Below are 15588 nucleotides of genomic sequence, written 5' to 3' on the forward strand. Positions count from 1 at the left end.
CTTGCCACTGATTGGACCACATTACAGTTTGCAGCAAAATTGTCCACTGTGGACAATATGCTTGCTTAACAATAGCAATAGCACTTAAAGACTTATATACTGCCTCACAGTGCTTTACGGCCCTCTCCAAGTGATTTACAGAGTCAGCATACTGATCCCCAACAATCGGGGTCTTCATTTTACCGACCTCGGAAAGATGGAAGGCTGAGACAACCTTGAGCTGGTCAGGATTGAACTCCTGGCTGTGAGCAGTTAGCCTGCAATAGTGCATTCTAACCACTGCACCACCACGGCTCCAGTCATAAAATTTGCTTAATGACTGCCACAATAAATGTCATAAAATCAGGCTGGTGATGTGATGACCCATTTAACCAGCGGCACAACTTACGACCTTGATTCCAGGCTTAATTACGGTTGCAAGTCAAGGACTAACTGTAGTCTCCTGGGTTTTGAGCTGAGTTGGGCTGGACTACAAGGGGCTCCTGTCACCCCACTCCGAGCAGACTTTCTGCCACCGATACTCCGGCTCCTTTTGTATCACTGTCACATTTTCTCTACTCACTATTGCGCAAACCATAAATAAATGCCGGTTGTCAAATGGGGAGGGGAGTGCGAAGTCATCAAGTGTGAAACCAGGTCGTAAGTTACCTTTTTTTCCAGCACCGTTGTAACTTTGAATGGTTATTAAACGCCTGGTCGTAAGTCAAGGACTCCCTGTTAACATAATAAGAGTCCTGATGGAAAACTCGACCCAGTCGAGCTGAACAGCCACAATAAAAATGACAAAAATCAATGCTGGGAATCCAGACAGTTTTCATTTCTGTTTATTTCCTACCTCATAAATGTCTATACAAATAGTATAAAATGAAAAGTTGCTTTTATTCAGCAAGGTGGTGGAGAAATACAAGGGATGTCCACAGAAACCTTCTGCACGCTTCGTGGCACAAAAGCGGGGCCAAATTTCTTACTTGATTTCACATAGTTGAATCTTTACTATCTGTATAGATTCTGTGTCAGGTGTCCCTCCAGCTCTGCTGCATAACTATTTCATTGAGAATATTTATAATAATGTATCTCTGGCATACGATTGTAGAAAAAACGGAGAAAAAGCCATCAAATCCAATCCCGCTTCTGTGCAGGAATCCGAGTTGAAATAGTTCATCGCAGATATTCTGCCAACCGCTACTGGGTCAAATCAATGAAAAGAGAATCCCCAACCATTCTGAATAGTTTAACAATTTATTCCCAATGCTATGATTTTTCTTTATAGGTAGAAGCGGCAATCTGTTCAACTTATCCCCTAGACCAGGGGTAGGCCACCTTGGCTCTTTTATGACTCGTGGACTTCAACTCCCAGAATTCCTGAGCCAGCATGGGGAAACAATGGCCCCTTCATGACTCGTGAACTTCAACTCCCAGAATTCCTGAGCCAGCCTGGCTCAGCTTGGAAACCTCTCCCTTTCCCCTCAGCATGCTGGCTCAGGAATTCTGGGAGTTGAAGTCCACGAGTCATAAAAGAGCCACGGTGGCCTACCCCTGCACTAGACCAGGGTCTCCAAACCTGGCAACTCTTAAGACTTATGGACTTCATCCCCCAGAAGTACTCAACTAGCCATGCTGGCTGGGGAATCCTGGGAATTGAAGTCCATAAGTCTTAGCAACTTTTAAGACTTGTGAACTTCAACTCCCAGAATTGGAAATGGGAGTTGAACTCCAGATATCTTAAAGCTGGCAAGTTTAGAGATCCCTATTCTAGACATTACTTACTAAGAATGTCCTAAGTGTGTCCATCGAGCATGATTTTTGTTTTTTTTTTCAAAGTCACTTTAGAATTCTTGCTCTGTAGAAGAAGTCTTTCCCACCTTGATAACATTGATATGGTCGTTTTCCAGGATGAATTCTTGAATGATGTTAAGGCTCTCTCGGGCATGGATTCTCTGATGCCTCTTCAAATTTCCTCTCTCGTTGAAGCATTTCTGGCAGTGAGAACACTTGTACGGCTTCTCTCCTGTGTGAATTCGCTGGTGTTTCTTCAGCGTTCCCATCTGATTGAAGCCCTTCCCGCACTGAGAACATTTGTACGGTCTTTCCCCGGTGTGGGTCCTTTGATGTCTCTTCAGGATTCCCGACAGGCTGAAACATTTTCCACACTGGGAACATTTGTAGGGTCTCTCTCGGGTATGAGTCCGTTGATGCCTCTTCAGGATTCCCGTCTCTCTGAAACATTTCCCACACTGAGTACATTTGTAGGTCTCCCCAGTATGAATCCTCTGGTGCATCTTCAAGCAGTTGGTGTGACTGAAGCATTTCCCACACTGGGAACATTTGTAGGGTCTCTCGCCAGTGTGAATCCTTTGGTGAGTCTTCAGATTTCCCGACTGATTGAAGCACTTCCCACAGTGGGAACATTTGTACGGCTTCTCCCCGGTGTGAATTTTCTGGTGCTGCTTCCAGTATTTTGCCTTGTTGAAGCCCTTCCCACAGTGGGAACACTCGTACCATTCCTCTTCAGGAGCGCACACCGGAAACCTGCTTAGTGAGTTTGTGTTCGTAAAGGTTTTCCCACATTCAGGAGAATTGTTGTGTGTTTCTCCGAGATGGTCACTTAGGTAAGCATTCAAGTTATTCCCTGTTCCATTCTCAGAGATTTCAACCCTTTGCTCACTTGTCATGTGTTTCTCCTCTTGATTCATGTTTGAAGTATGCTGGTAGCTGTCCTCAAATCTTTGAGGATGTTGCTCCAATTTCTCCGTAGAAGTTATTGGATTTAGTTCCACCTGGTAGAGGTATCTTCTATCGTACTGGGAGAACATGGACACTTTACCCTTGTTGGTCTTTTCTGTCACAGCAGTAGTAAGATCCTTTTCGAGTCTGTTGTGCGTATCCTCCATTTCTAGCGGTGGCTTCCATCTCTGCTGATTGGATTCACAACTTTCTTCTTCCATTTCAGCTTTTAATGATGGCAGATTCCCAGGGCTTATCACGGGGTCTCTCCTGCATGGCTCTTCTGCATCTTCTCCACCTTGAAAATTCTCCACTTTAACCCTATTCTCCCTTCTGTTACCTAGAAGAGCGAGAGAAAAATCTTTTAACTATGCCCCGAAGCTTTATGGACAGTTTCAAAAAAAAAAAAAAGTGCATTAAATCTCCTTTTATTTGCGATGAAGCATGCTTTGATTTTTTTTCTTCTGCTGACAAATTTTTATCAGTTTATCAAAGTATAAAATACAAAGGAAAATTAAAATAATGGGAAAGTCAGGGAGGGAAGGGGGAATAGGAAAAAATGTAAGAAAAAAGGGAAAAAGAAAAAAAGCCGTTGACTTTCGACTCTTTTTAGCACAGAATAAGGTGATAATATACAGCCTCACTTTTTTTTTACTTTTGCATAATAATATATACTGGTCATTTCTATAACAACAAATCTGTCTAACCAGCACAATCCAAAATCAAAGTTCCATTTTTTTTCCACCACAAGCACAAATTCCAGAAGCAGTTTCCAAGTAGAAGCAAAGTTTATTGTATTATTTTCTTTAATTAAAGCAGTCGATTTAGCCATCTCTGCTAACTCCATCAGCTTTTGTGGACAATCATCCATTGTAGGGAGAATGCTTGATTTTTTTTCCCCCTCACTGCCATCAAATGTCCCCCTTTATCTGAGTTTTGCAGTTTTTGAGAATATGAATGCCCCTAAGCCAGGGGTAGGCCACCTTGGCTCTTTTATGACTCGTGGACTTCAACTCCCAGAATTCCTGAGCCAGGCATGCTGAGGGGAAAGGGAGAGGTTTTCAAGCTGAGCCAGACAGACAGATAGACATGAATGGACGATAGAGATAGATAGATAGATAGATAGATAGATAGATAGATAGATAGATAGATAGATAGATAGATAGAGACACATATGAATGGACGATAGATAACAGATAGATATGAATGGACGATAGATAACAGATAGATAACAGATAGACAGACAGACAGAGACATGAATGGACGATAGATGACAGATGATAGATAGGCAGATAGACAGACAGACAGACAGACAGATAGATATGAATGGATGATAAATAACAGATAAATAGATATGAATGGACGATAGATAGATAGATAGATAGATATGAAAGGATGATAAAGACAGATAGATAGTTAAATAGATATGAATGGACGATAGATAGATAATAATAATAATAATAATAATAATAATAGTAGTAAAGTTGGAAGGGACCTTGGAGGTCATCTAGTCCAACCCCCTGCTCGGGCAGGAAACCCTACACCATTTCGGACAAATGGCTGTCCAGTCTCTTCTTAAAAACTTCCAGTGTTGGAGCATTTACTGCTTCTGGAGGCAAGCTGGTCCACTGATTAATTGTTCTCACTGTCAGGAAGTTTCTCCTTAGTTCTAGGTTGATTCTCTCCTTGATGAGTTTCCACCCGTTGCTTCTTGTCCTGCCTTCAGGTGCTTTGGAAAATAGCTTAATTCCCTCTTCTTTATGGCAGCCCCTGAGATATTGGAATACTGCTATCATGTCCCCCCTTGTCCTTCTCTTCGTTAAACTAGACATACCCAATTCTCGCAACCGTTCCTTATATGTTTTAGCCTCAAGTCCCCTAATCATCTTTGTTGCTCTTCTCTGTACTCTTTCTAGAGTCTCAACATTTTTTTTACATCGTGGTGACCAAAACTGGATGCAGTATTCCAAGTGTGGCCTTACCAAGGCATTGAAGAGTGGTATTAATACTTCGCGTGATCTTGATTCTATCCCTCTGTTAATGCAGCCTAGCACTGTGTTGCTATAGATAGATAGATAGATAGATAGATAGATAGATAGATAGATAGATAGATAGATAGATATGGATGATAGATATGAATGGACGATATAAATAGATATGAATGGACGATAGATATGAATGGAGGATAGGTAGGTAGGTAGGTAGATAGATAGATCTGTTTGAATGGCGACTCTTCCCAGTACTTTAATTTTGTTCAAGAACTAAGAATACATAAAAAAAATACCTAGATTGTGCTTCTTTTGAAGCAAGTGGTCAGGTTTAATCACTCCTTTCTGTTCTTCCAAACAATTAGAAGAGACCTTTTCCTGAAACCCCCCCCCCAGTTCACTACAGGAGAAATCATGTATCTATTTTCCTATCTGCAATAAGTACATAGAAATAAGCAAATAGGTGGGCTGACGTTTCCCAGACTTGCTGGACTGTATACGTACCGTCCTTACTTAAACAACCTATATTTCCATGTTCTTCCTGTAGGACCTGCCAGGCCACGTTCTGGTGGGCTGCGAGGGTCAGCCTCTGCTTAGCTGCCTGCAAACGCACATCTGTTTCTTTGAGGTCCATCAGCTCCTGCAAAGAGGAGAAGACACCACATCCTTCCCATCAGATCCTGTCACCAAAAACTCACAATAAATCTTCATTGCCAAAACCAGAACCGTTAATTGCAATACTATATTCACTCCACTGATCAATGTTTCCTGCAACAGGGTTAACCAGCCTATATCTCAGTGTAGGCAGTCCTTGCTTATCCACTGCTCATTTAGCAATCCCTCACAGTTTATGATGGTGCTACAAAAAGGAGATTTATGACTGCGGCTTAAACCTGGGGCCATCACAGCGTCCCTGCAGTCACGGGCTCAAGATCTGAGTGCTTGGTAACAGGCACGTATGTACGCAGTCCCCATTTTCAAGCTTCCCGGCTGATTTCCAACAAGCAAAGTCATTGGGGAAGCCAGCGGGACGTCGCAAGTCGCAATTACATGCCGTCAGATTTTCTGACCATAGCAGGAACTGACGTTGCAAATTAGGTGCGATCGTATGATATTTCACTTAACGGCTATGTTACTTAGTGATGGAGTTGTTGGTCCCAATTGTGATTGGTAAGTCAGAACTATCTGTATTGTTTTGGTGGCGTTAACAGCCCCAGATTTGATGGTATACACCAGTGATGGCGAACCTATGGCACACGTGCCAGAGGGGGCACTCAGAGCCCTCTCTGTGGGCACTTCTCTGAACTGCTGGTGGCGGGCTGCAGAGCCCCAGAGTGCGCCGGTCAAGGGGCCGGCAGGCTGTGGCTGCTGACGGACACTGTCGGCCCCCATGTGCTCGCTGGCCTCTGTGCGCGGGGGCCGATGGTGTCAGGCAGAAACTGCCCCGGCCCCTGCCTTGCCTTGCCCTGAGATAATGGCACCCCGACCCTGCCTCGCCTCACCCTGCAAGACGAGCTTCCTACCCACCACCCCACCTGCCAGAGACCCCCTGGATCTCCTCCAACCCTGCCCAGCCCCCACAGGTGTCCCTCTCCATGAGCAACATGGAGGTGACCACGCCCACCTTGGCCACACCCACCCAGTCTGCCATGACCACCACAGCCACGCCCATCCAGTGGGCCACGCCCACCTGGCAATAAATAAGTGGGTTTTGGGTTGCAGTTTGGGCACTCGGTCTCTAAAAGGTTCGCCATCACTGGTATACACTGGTGGTTTTTTTTGTTTTTTTTCCAGAAATTCCTCATCTGTTGTATTTTGGAGAGCAACTGCTCTGGAATCTTCCTGCCTGTTGCATCATCCCAGGCTGTGCATCTGAAGGAGACATTTCAACCAATCCCATGGGATTAATTGCAAATTGACTCGTAACTACTCTAAGTAACAATTGACTAAGCGGAATGCTAGAGAAGAATAAATACAGGTAGTCCCTGATTTACAACCATTCATTTGGTAACTGTTTGAAGTTACAATGGCACTGAAAAAAAGTGTCCTAGGACCATTTCTCACACTTACGACCATTGTAGCATCCCCCGTGGTCACATGATCAAAATTTGGACTCTTGGCAACCGAACTCATGAATCACCGCAGTTTCAAGTTGGTAACCTGGTTTTGTTAAGTGAATCTGGCTTCCCCATTGACTTTGCTGGTCAGGAAGTCACAAAAAGTGATCACGTGTGCCCCCCCCCAGACGCTGCAACGGTCATAAGTATGAACCAGTTGGCCAAACATCTGGATTTTGATCACATGATCGTGGGGATGCTACAAAGGTTGTAACTGCAGAAAAAGGGTCATAAGTCACTTTTTTCTGTGCCCTTGTAATTTTGAACGGTCACTAAATGAACTGTTGTAAGTTGAGGACTTCTTGTACAATTTATTCTCCACAAAATTATCACAGGTAGTCCTCAATTTATGACTGGTCAATGTTTAAAGTTTTGAGAGATCTATGGGGGGGGTATTTACGACTCGGAAGTTCCAACAGTTGCCCCTCCCCTGCAGTCATGTGACCAAACTTGGGATGCTCATCATCCAGGCTGCATTTATGGCTATTTATAGCATCCCATGGTCATATGACCTTGATTTACAATGCCTTTGCTGAAAACCGACATTTACTGACGGTTTTCTCCAAACCCCGGCCCATAGTAAACCATTGGTTCACCTAACATAGGGGTAGGCAACCTTGGCTCTTTTATAACTCGTGAACTTCAACTCTCAGAATTCCTGAGCCAGCCATGCTGAGGGGAAAGAGGTTTCCGACTGAGCCAGGCTGGCTCAGGACTTCTGGGAGTTGAAGTCCACGAGTCATAAAAGAGCCAAGGTGGCCTACCCCTGGCCTAACAATTATAGCGTTCGCTTAGCGGCTATGGATTTGCTTAACAACTGACACACAAAAAAAGTTGCAAAATAAGGCTGGCCCCATAACCGACCTGTTTTACGATTCACAAATTAGAACTGCGATGGGCAGTTATAACTCAAGGACTACCTGTATAACTTTGGGCTGCGTTTCTACATACAGGGGGCCCTTGACTTACAACACTTCATTTAGTGACCATTCAAAGTTATGGCGGCACTGAAAAAAGGAACTTACACCTGTTTTTTTTTCCCACACTCAATGACCGCCGCTGTATCCCCATGATCGTGTGGTCGAAATTCAGATGCTTGGCAACTGACATTTATAACGATTGCAAATGTCCTGGGGGGGGGGTTGTGTGATCACCATTTGTGACCTTCTGACAAGCAAAGTCAATGGGGAAGCCAGATTCAACCATGTTGCTAATTTAACAACCGCAGGGATTCAATTAACAGCGGGTGGCAAGAAAGGCCGTATGATGGGGCCAGCCTCCCTTAACAAGTGTCTCACTCATCAACAGAAATGTTGGGCTCCATTGCGGTCGTACGTCGAGGACTCTGCTTTCTTGAACTTCAAGGCCAGTTTGCGTATCATCCTGGGATTTATACGTTGCAGAAGACATTTCACCAAATCTGCAGAGATCAATTGGAAATAAACTCCCTGCTAACAGGACCAACGAATGGAATTCTAGTCAGAAATGTCGTAAATAGCATCATATTCAAACCTGGCCCAAAAACTATCCCCCCCACCCAGAGCAGGACCTACCTCTTTCAGCCCACCTTGGACCATTCCAGGTCCTTCCAGAGGAAGCAACGAGCTGATGTGAGTTGGGGATTTGGTTCCATGGCCTGCAGGTGATGGAAGGCAGACGTTAGCAGGGGAATTTGTATGTGGCTTCTAGTCTAAGTGGCTGGTGCGTAGCAGCCTAAAAGGCCTCTCCTTGCTGAGAGATTTTTGCAGACGCAATGTGAGATTTAAGAGGAAGAAGTGTAGGGGATTCTATGCCTAAGAATCAGAATAACCGAATTGGAAGGGATCCCCCGCAGGAGCTAAGGATGTGTCTTGTGTTCCAAGAGTGAGGCAATGCCTCTCCCCAAATCCCCATCAGTCAGTTTTCCTTGCATCCTCCTCCCATTAAGGAAAGCAATGGATTTTTTTTTAAATTAGTATTCCTACCAAGCTCTGGTTCAATTGTTTGAGAATTTAAATCCTTTTGAATTTATGAGGAAAACCAGGCAACGTATGGAGGAGCCGAGGGATTCATGGAGCTCTCTGCACTGTTCAAATAACTCAGCCAAATCAAGGAAAAAAAATTCAATAACTGGTACTTTGCGATGCAAATCAAAGGACTGGTAAACCGTATCTTCTAGTCCAGAGGTCACCAACCTTTGTCGGTTGGCGGAACGGAGGAAAAGGGAGGGGGAAGCATTTTACATGCATGCGCGCACATGCACGGGGCCGTGAGCATGCCCATGCCGCAAACGGGGCGGGGCTAATGCCTGCGTGATACTCACTGGCCCTGCCCTGTTCTTGCATGGTGCAGCGCTTTGTTTCTGCGCCCTGTGGTGCGTCGACGGCCGTTTTTGCGCCTCGCATTGCAGCGGCGGCCTGTTTTTGCGCCCTGAGGCACAGTGGAGGTGTTTTTGCACCTCATGGCCACAGCGCTACCACAAGTGAGGGGGTGTGCGCACACATGCATGCACACTGGCCAGCCTGTCCCGCGGCCTGGTGGCCAGAAGGCCACAGCCCACTACCGGGCTGCCACCCACAGGTTGGGGACCCCTGTTCTAGTCCAATTCTCATGGATCTGGACAAAGTGCATTTCTTTGAAAATCTTCTCTTCCAGAAGACAGAATCAAGCACTATTACAAGAGCTTTGAATGTAGGTTTTGGCTGCCCAGTTTTAAAAGACTCAAAAATGCCAACGCAGAAGGAGACGCATTCCTGCATTATAATTCTTACCTGGCACTTTGATCTCCACTTCAACGTTTTCTCTCTTCATAGACTCCAGGGGGTCCTCCTCTGCCTGTTCAAAATCAGCCAGTTCTTTATTTGGGGGGTCCTGAAAGAAGGAGGGATAGATTTTAACATAATCTTGGGGGGGGGGGGTTTGAATCAGAATAGGGAATAGAGCTGGAAGGGACCTTGGAGGTTTTCTAGTCCAGCCCCCTGCTGGACTGGTTTCTTTGTCTTATGAGGTCAGTTCAGTTACAGCAGTGGTTCTCAACCTTTTTAATGCCGCGATCCCCCCCAACTGGTCGTACGTCGAGGACTACTCAACCGGTCGTAAGTCGAGGACTACTCAACTGGTGCAGCACCGTTTGCAGAATGGGACTTTTGGCGGGCTCAGCAGGGCAGAGACAGCCTGGACAATTCCTATTGGCTTTTGAAAGCCAATAGAATTAGACTCTATTCAAGAGAGTCTATTCTATTGGCTTTCAAAAGCCAATAGAATAAAAGGGAGTAGCACAGCTAAGGAAAAGGGGGAAAAAATGGCCAACTGCGTTGTTTGGCGACCCCCGTGAAATGGTCGTTCGACCCCAAATGGGGTCCCGACCCATAGGGTGAGAACCGCTGAGTTACAGAATAATATGAAAAAAAAAAAAATCTGGTGTAAATGGAATCAGCCCTAAAACTCTGGCTCTCTCAAAAGTGCTACAGTCAATAGGAAGTGACAATGATTCAGAGGTGCCTTTTCCTTTCATTAAGTTGCAAGTGACTAGAGATAATCAATCAATCAATTGGAACAGAGCTGGAAGGGACCTCGGAGGTCTTCTAGTCCAACCCCCTGCTCAGGCGGGAGACCCTATCCCAGGGGTAGGCAATCTTCGCTCTTTCATGACTCGTGGACTTTAACTCCCAGAATTCCTGAGCCAGCCCTGCTGAGGGGAAAGGGAGAGGTTTCCAAGCTGAACTATGCTGGCTCAGGAATTCTGGGAGTCCACAAGTCATAAAAGAGCCAAGGTTGCCTACCCCTGGTTTAGCAGTTAAGGCACCAGGCTAGAAACCCGGAGACTGTTGAGTTCTAGTCCCGCCTTAGGTATCAAAACAAGTGCCTGAATTGTGATCACGTGACTCCCAGGGCAGGGGTAGGCAATCACGGCTCTTTTATGACTCGTGGACTTCAACTCCCAGAATTCCTGAGCCAGCCATGCTGAGGGGAAAGGGAGAGGTTTCCAAGCTGAGCCATGCTGGCTCAGGAATTCTGGGAGTTGAAGTCCACGACTCATAAAAGAGCCAAGGTGGCCTACCCCTGCCCTATACCATCTCAGACAAGTGACTGTCCAGTCTCTTCTTAAAAACCTCCAGTGATGGAGCGCCCACGATTTCTGAGGGCAAACTGTTCTACTCGATTTCTTTAGTCCTCGATTTATGACCATAATCGAGCCTGGCAATTACAGCAATTAAGTTGTGATGGTCTTAAAGCAGGTCACCACATGACCAGACTGCACTTTTTTTTTTTTTTGCAGTGGTTGTTAAGTGAACCGACTGTTCGCTGTGGGCCGGTATTTGCTGGAAACCAGGAGGAAACATGGGCTCTGGCAAAACCACCTGAATCGTGGTCACCTGATCACAGCATGCTGCAAACCCACTGTAAAAGTGGACCGGTTGCCAAGGGTCCGAAACGTGGTTCCGTGACCAGGGAGTGAGGGGACTTCAAAATCAGATTGTAAGTCCCTTTGGAGGGGTCCATCGTAACGTTGAACCACCTAAATCAAGGACTGGCTGTAACTGCAGGTCTTTGCAATGCCCAAATATACCACAGGTTAAAAAAACACCAAGGTTGATATCCGCAAATCATACCAGACGTGTTTCTGATTTGGTCCTTTGCTGGCTCTGCAGGAAGTCCTCCACCAGAGCCACCGCCTGGGAACACGTGTCCGGCCTCCTGGGTTGAACCCAGCTCTGGAGCTTTGGAGGGAGGCTGGCCAGGAACTGCTCCAGGATCAGCAGTTCCAGGATCTCCTCTTTGGTGTGTCTCTCTGGCTTCAGCCACTGGTGGCAGAGCTCCCGGAGGTGGCCGTAAACCCTCCGTGGGTCTTCCACCTCCTGGCAGCAGAACTGCCTGAAGCGCTGACGCTGGGCCTCCGTTTTCACGGCTTCCCCTTTCAAGATGGCGGCCGTTACGTTCTCGTAATCCCCTTGATGAAGGGTGTCCAGGCTCCGAAAGGCCTCTTCAGCTTCTCCACAAAGGGCCGGCAGGAGATGGACCATCCACTCTTCTCTGGGCCACCGGCAGGCTGTGGCTACCTGTTCGAAGGAGGCCAGGAAGGCCTTGGGATCCTCCCAGGGAGAATTCCCTGATCTTGCTGGATTTCCTCCTCTGCAATGAGAGGGTTGAAGCGTCTTGAGGAATTGTTGCCATTGCGTTTCCCAGCGCGCTTCCATCCCAACGAATGGGTCTCCTTTGATCTTGGTCTCCCAGATGTAAACTGAGGTTCAGCTGCCCCAATGTTTGGTTCTTCTGCCAGTTCTGGCCCTGCTTGTTCTTTCTCCTCTAGTCTGTTCTTCTACAATATAGAACATTTTCAAATCAGCCCACATGGTAGAATATCATGAGAATATATAGCAGAGCAGACACCTGAAATTCACTTTGTGAATCCTGTTTTCAAAAGTAATTCTGAAATACAGCTGGTCTGATTCTAAAACCACCTCCTGAGCTATTTTATCCTCTTGTATCAATTTCTTGTCTGGCCTAACATGCAACTTTACTCCTAGAAATAAACATAAAATCTTTACAAAATGACAGTCCTTGATGCTAAATAATGCTTGATGCTAAATAATGTTTCACTTTAGGGCAGGGGTGTCAAACTCAATTTCATTGAGGGCCGCATCAGCACTGCGGTTGTCCTGGGGGGGGGGAGCGGAAGGCGGCCAGGGTGGGTGCGGCCTACTGGGTGGGCATGGCTGGAGTGGGTGTGGCCTACTGGGTGGGCATGGCCAGCTCTACATCATTCGCGTCAAGGGTGCCTGTGGGGGCCTGGACAGGAGTGGGACAGATCTGAGGGTCTCTGGCAGAAGGGGGTGGGACCGAGGCAAGCACCAAAGCACGGTCCACTGGAAGAGCCTGCTGCAACCCCTCCCCCAGAGCCCACCAAGCTGGATATGTGAAGTAGGCGAGGGCCATTTGCTGGCCACTTCCAGGTGATGGTGCATTTCTTCATTTCTCACAAAGGGTGACACCTCCCCAGCATACACCCAGGGGACGGGGCCGATGCGCCAGGGGCTGGTTCCTCGCTGTTGCCAGACGGCCTTGTGGAGCTAAGACTGAATGCGTTTCAGCATAGATGGCCACCACAAAATTGTACATTGGCTCCCGGCTGGCCTGGGCCAGGGCCAAAGCAGTGGGGACATTCCCTCACTATTTCCAGGATGGCTTCGCGGGCCACATGAAACCACTTCACGGGCCCCATCTGGCCCCCGGGCTTTGTGTTTGACATGTCTGCTTTAGGGGAAGGCAGAATGGCTTTAATTCGAAAGATTATAAACTAGAAAAGATTACACCAGACTAGCATGCTTGTATTTACAATATTTGAAACTGGTGTGGGGTTGTTGTTTTTTTCTGTTTCTTCGTTGGGTGCTTTCTCTTCTGCTCTCCAAAATCTAGGCTAAATGAATTTTCAGAATTAATCACCTGTAGCACAATATACCATAGTACAAGAATAATACACAAGTTAAAGAACTAACCAAAAATTTGGACGAAAAAAAAAAGCGGCAGAGATTTGCAATCCAAAATTCACTTTCTTAATTCTCAGTAAACTTTTAACTTTTTTGGGCGGGAGAGACTTATTTCAGACATTTTTCCCTTTTAGCTGAAAGATAGCAAGCTACTTTTTTTACCATACAAACATACAAACGTGCACAGAGGCAGATGTCACAGATAGGCCCTTCAAAGACTAAAAGTTTGGATTTTTTTTTTTTTTTTTAACTGCTTTGGGGGATTAAAACCACCCTTTTTTTTAATGTGCATCATATTCGGACAAAGGAAAATATTAAAAATATCCTCTCCCTTTCTAAAGCCTGGCTCTTTCCCCGCACCTATATTAAGGGTGGGGGGACATAAGGGAAGTGCAAGCGGCTAGGTCAGCCTGCCCCCTTCTTGCCCCCCCCAAAAAGGGTCAAGAATGCGGAGGGCTGCGCACTCACCGCCTCCCCCCACCCCCAGGCAGGAGCTCGGTGCCGGCCCTGCAAAGGCGACCACCCGCAGGAGAGACGGACAGAAAATGGGGGGGGGAGATCGCCCCTTCCTCCTTTGCCTCCCAGAGCCCCGTCTTCCCCGGACCGCCGAGACCCCCGGCCTGCACCGTTGCGCTGGAAAGGCGAGCGAGGCGCGCGGCTCAATGCTCTGGTGTGCAATGCAATGCAACGCAACGCAACGCAATGCAATGCAACCCACCCAGGCTCCTTTGGCTCCGGGGACGATGCCGGACGAGGGGGGTGGGTGGGAGCGCGGAATCCCCGAGGCGGAGGCCTCCCGGGGCACCGCTGCTCTGCCGCAGCTCCGGCGGAGCAACCCGCCGCCTTTCCCGCGCAGGATTGCAAGGCTGGAGGCCGCCCTGTTCTGCCCGCCCAGCAGCCCCGGCCCGTACCGGCAGCGGCGGGACCCGCGCGGCTCCTATCCTCCCCGGCGCCGTCCGCTGGGCGTGCGAGCGCTGGGGGCCCCCCCGGGACTCGCGGCCGCAGCTGCGCCCATCAATCCCTGCCTCGCTTCGCTTTGACGCTCCGCCGCTGCATCGGCGGAAGGGAGCCCGCGGGCGCCCCCTCCCGCCCGGCCGTCGCTCTGCCTCCTTCCCCGCAACTGTCTCGGACCGGCCGGGCGACAGAGAGGCTCACCGGCGGCATCAGAATAACAGAAAAAGAATAACAGAGCTGGAAGGGACCTTGGAGGTCATCTAGCCCAACCCCCTGCTCAGGCAGGAAATCCTATCCCATTTCAGATATATGGTTGTCCATTGTCTTCTTAAAAACTTCCAGTGTTGGAGCATTCACCACTTCTGGAGGCAGGTTGTTCCACTGGTTAATTGTTCTGTCAGGAAATTTCTCCTTAGTTCTAGGTTGCTTCTCTCCTTGATCAGTTTCCATCCCTTGCTTCTTGTCCTGCCTTCAGGTGCTTTGGAGAACAGCTTGACTCCCTTTCCTTCGGGGCAAGCCCTGGATATCCTATCATGCTATTATGTCTCCTCTAATCCCAAGTCAGATTTGGGGAAAGCTACTCAATCCTAACAACACTCAGATGGATTTCTTGGTGGCCTTCCAACCAGTTCCCAAATGGGGGTCTCTCTGCTTAGCGTTTTTCGAGATCGGATTATTGATCTGCTAGCTGTGCACATCCTTCCGTTGGAAGACACAGCCTAAACCTTCGGGTTAGTGAGTGACAGGAAGCTGGTTTTGTTGCACGCTGGACCATACTGTGTGTTGTGTTTCTACAACTCTACAATGAGCCATTGCCCCCCCCCCCATCAGCTTCTTCCCAACTTCCCCACTTTGTAGTTCAAAGAGCAGCACTATGAAGTAAAGGATACAGAATAAGAGTTGGGACTTTGGAGGTCTTCTAGTCCAACCCTCTGCTCAAACAGAAGACCTTATGTTATTTCTGACAAATGACTGTCCAGTCCAGGGGTAGGCAGCCTTGGCTCTTTTATTTATTCATGGACTTCAACTCCCAGAATTCCTGAGCCAGCCATGCTGAGGGGAAAGGGAGAGGTTTCCAAGCTGAGCCAGGCTGGCTCAGGAATTCTGGGAGTTGAAGTCCACGAGTCATAAAAGAGCCAAGGTTGCCTACCCCTGGTCCAGTCTCTTCTTAAAAGCCGCCAGGGATGGAGCATCCACAACTCCTGAAGGCACGTAATTCAGAGCTGAGGTAAACACCAGTCACACTTTGTTGATCAAAGTAAGGCTGAGCTGATTTTTCTGTTTTAGGGAGCCAAGACAGAATGCATTCCTGGGCTACAAGCCACCCTGGGAAGTAAC

The 15588-nt window shown here is 47.5% G+C and overlaps 1 protein-coding gene across 1 annotated transcript; it reads right to left on the bottom strand.

Annotated features, from left to right (window-relative positions):
* Positions 1-1800: 1800 nt before the first annotated feature.
* Positions 1801-14361, bottom strand: LOC120296932 (zinc finger protein with KRAB and SCAN domains 7-like). The gene is made up of 6 exons (XM_039318994.1): positions 14208-14361; positions 11422-12128; positions 9580-9679; positions 8383-8465; positions 5217-5352; positions 1801-3064 (listed from the first exon to the last, which is right to left on the bottom strand). The coding sequence occupies exons 2-6, from the start codon at positions 12004-12006 to the stop codon at positions 1827-1829; spliced, it is 2142 nt and encodes a 713-aa protein (XP_039174928.1). The 5' UTR covers positions 12007-12128; positions 14208-14361; the 3' UTR covers positions 1801-1826.
* Positions 14362-15588: the final 1227 nt, after the last annotated feature.

This window comes from Crotalus tigris, unplaced genomic scaffold (genome assembly GCF_016545835.1).
Source record: "Crotalus tigris isolate CLP2741 ecotype Arizona unplaced genomic scaffold, ASM1654583v1 scf7180000021815.149296, whole genome shotgun sequence".
Classification (NCBI taxonomy): Eukaryota; Metazoa; Chordata; class Lepidosauria; order Squamata; family Viperidae; genus Crotalus; species Crotalus tigris.